This window comes from Nuphar pumila, chromosome 10 (assembly GCF_984573655.1).
Source record: "Nuphar pumila chromosome 10, dmNupPumi1.hap1.1, whole genome shotgun sequence".
Taxonomy (NCBI): domain Eukaryota; kingdom Viridiplantae; phylum Streptophyta; class Magnoliopsida; order Nymphaeales; family Nymphaeaceae; genus Nuphar; species Nuphar pumila.
Window position 1 is genome coordinate 26,666,771 of NC_143258.1, and position 2,353 is coordinate 26,669,123.

At 43.3% G+C, this 2,353-nt stretch overlaps 1 protein-coding gene across 1 annotated transcript; it reads right to left on the reverse strand.

The window, feature by feature from the left end:
* Window positions 1-236: 236 nt before the first annotated feature.
* LOC149826583 (transcription factor MYB61-like) lies at window positions 237-1,808 on the reverse strand. The gene is made up of 3 exons (XM_090020067.1): window positions 1,676-1,808; window positions 1,409-1,538; window positions 237-1,302 (listed from the first exon to the last, which is right to left on the reverse strand). The coding sequence occupies exons 1-3, from the start codon at window positions 1,806-1,808 to the stop codon at window positions 237-239; spliced, it is 1,329 nt and encodes a 442-aa protein (XP_089876193.1).
* Between the last annotated feature and the right edge of the window lie 545 nt (window positions 1,809-2,353).

A 2,353-nucleotide genomic window follows, 5' to 3' on the forward strand; every position in this document is an offset into this window, starting at 1 on the left:
TCAAATAGAAAATAAAGAAACAAGCATCACTCTGCACCTCTGGCCATCCAATAACCATGTGAGTTAGCTTGTTCCCCTACAAATATCCAAAGATTACAAACTGGAATTTGTATCAGGCCCTATTTACAAGAGAAAAAACTGTGGCACGCACCTGTAACCAAAAGCCTTTATTCAAATCTGTCAAATAGAAAATGTGAGGATCCTTCTTTTTCGTCTCCTCTTTTCAAATTTGCAGGCTAAATATGCCCAAATGCTGCTGCAATTCTCTGAAAGTCCTTGCCATGGATGTCTGAACTCTGTGCCTGTTGCTGATGTTGGTCCCAAGAGCTGGAATTCTCGATACCAAAATGGTCCTCCGATTTAATTTCCCCAAATAATGCCTGATTCTGATTAGGAAGAGTTGCAGGCAATATGTACGGTGGTTGGAGATACTCTGACCATTTAACATCTTCCTGCTCGCCGTCAAATTGGATTGGAGCTTCCTTGTCATCAAGCTCCGATGAATCAACTCTGCAATCTGCCAATCCCCATGGAAACCTGCTGCTCTCGAACAGTGAATTGCTGTTCTGCAGCTCAATGCTGCTACTGCTGATGCTACTGTTACACGATATGCAGGCTTCCCAGAATTGAACTCCGGTAATGCAGCTGTTGGAAGAATGGCTCATTGATGAAGGTATGATCGAACTCGGCTTGCAGACCGGAGAATTCAGAATGACAGAAGGGACTATAGATTGTACATTACTCAACGTGTACTCGGAAATAGTCTCAAAAGGCCTGCAGTTCTGATTGAACAAGAGAACTGAACTTGGGTTTTCAGAGAGCCCAACAGAAGAAGTTTGGTGGTTGGAATTTGCATCATAATTCACAGGCTGAAGACGGAAATAGCCCATCAACTCTGGAGCTTTTCCGCTCGAAGAGCTCTCCTGGCCGTTCATGATCCTGTCTAGGAAGAACTCCTTGGATAGAGAATTTGCTGATACCGAGTTGGTGCTGCTGCTGCTGCTAATGTTATTCTTTGAGACGAATCCTTCGAGTTGGTATGCTCCTTCCACCGGCGGTGCATTTGGCTTTATGTCGGTCTCAATGATGGTGGTGGTAGAGAGAAGCTTCACTTCACTTGGACCTGAAGCTATCTCATTGTGGTTCTGAACCTTGTCCTCGCCATTCTCAGCCTCAGAAAGTGGCTTATGGGTATTGGGGTCTATACCCCTCTGCCTCAATTTCTTCTTAATGCTTGAATTCCACAGATTCTTGACCTCATTATCTGTTCTCCCCTGCAGCTGTGCAGCAATCTGAGACCATCTGCAATTCATTGAAAAGATTTAGCATTGGATGATTCAGTTAGCCTTTGCAGTTAAAAAGAGTGAAGATTAGATAATGATGGCGATTTGAACCAAGAGAGCTTCACCTGTTCCCCAGGACTTCATGAAGTTCAATAATCAGATTCTCCTCATGCTGGGAAAATGTGCCCCTTTTCAGATCTGGCCTCAGGTAATTGATCCATCTCAATCTGCAACTCTTGCCGCACCTCTGCAGGCCTGATAATTTTCCAGGAAAGAGATGCAGAAAGAAAAGGAAAAGAAAAAGCATACCCACAAACAAAGACCAATGAAATGAGAATGCAAGGACTGAATGACTACAGTGGTGCTCCACAATTAAAGGCTGACTCCCTCACCTGCTTGTTTAGGCACTGAGCTCCAGCAGCCATGGCCGTACTTGGTGATATATCTCAGCAGTTTCTCATCTTCCTCTGGTGACCATAGTCCCTTCCTCAGCTTCTGCTTATAGCAGCATGAGTGGCGCCCCATGATTCCACAAGTCTCCCTTGGAGAGAGCTTTTCAAAAGGGTGTCCTCAACAATCAGAGAATGCTTAAAATTGTTTTGGTTTGTCAACGAAAAATTGGATCTTGATCAGGTTTAGTGAAGGAAATAAAGGTCGAATAAGATGAGTTCTTTTAAAGGAAATGATAGGATGAGGGGAGTGAGGCCAAGATTATAGAGTGAATTCTCTCTTCAAGAAAGGGGTCGCAGTCAAGAGGGTGATTGCAGCTGAGGCTTTTGGAAGGAGGGGATGGGTTAATAACCTTGACTTGCAAATGTCTCATCTATCTACAAAAGCTTGTACATCGAATAATGGTGGGGCAATTTTGTTCTGATATTTTCTCTGAGAAAATAAACAGCAGGCTGTCCCCTCTTAATTTGAAAATCATTCTTCAAACCCGTCATTTAAAAAGGGAAAACCAGAACTACTGACAATAATTCCCTTAGATTAGCAAGCATGGGAAACATGCTGATTTTACATTGGTGGTGGGTTATATTCAGCCACAAGCAATTTGACACCCATCCTATTAT

Excerpts from the sequence above, each read along its gene's own strand:
- LOC149826583 (XM_090020067.1), bottom strand. The coding sequence starts at position 1,808 with ATGGGGCGCCACTCATGCTGCTATAAGCAGAAGCTGAGGAAGGGACTA. Across the intron at positions 1,539-1,675 it reads CTCAGTGCCTAAACAAGCAG|GCCTGCAGAGGTGCGGCAAG; the intron begins GTGAGGGAGTCA and ends GAAAATTATCAG. Across the intron at positions 1,303-1,408 it reads CATGAAGTCCTGGGGAACAG|ATGGTCTCAGATTGCTGCAC; the intron begins GTGAAGCTCTCT and ends AATGAATTGCAG.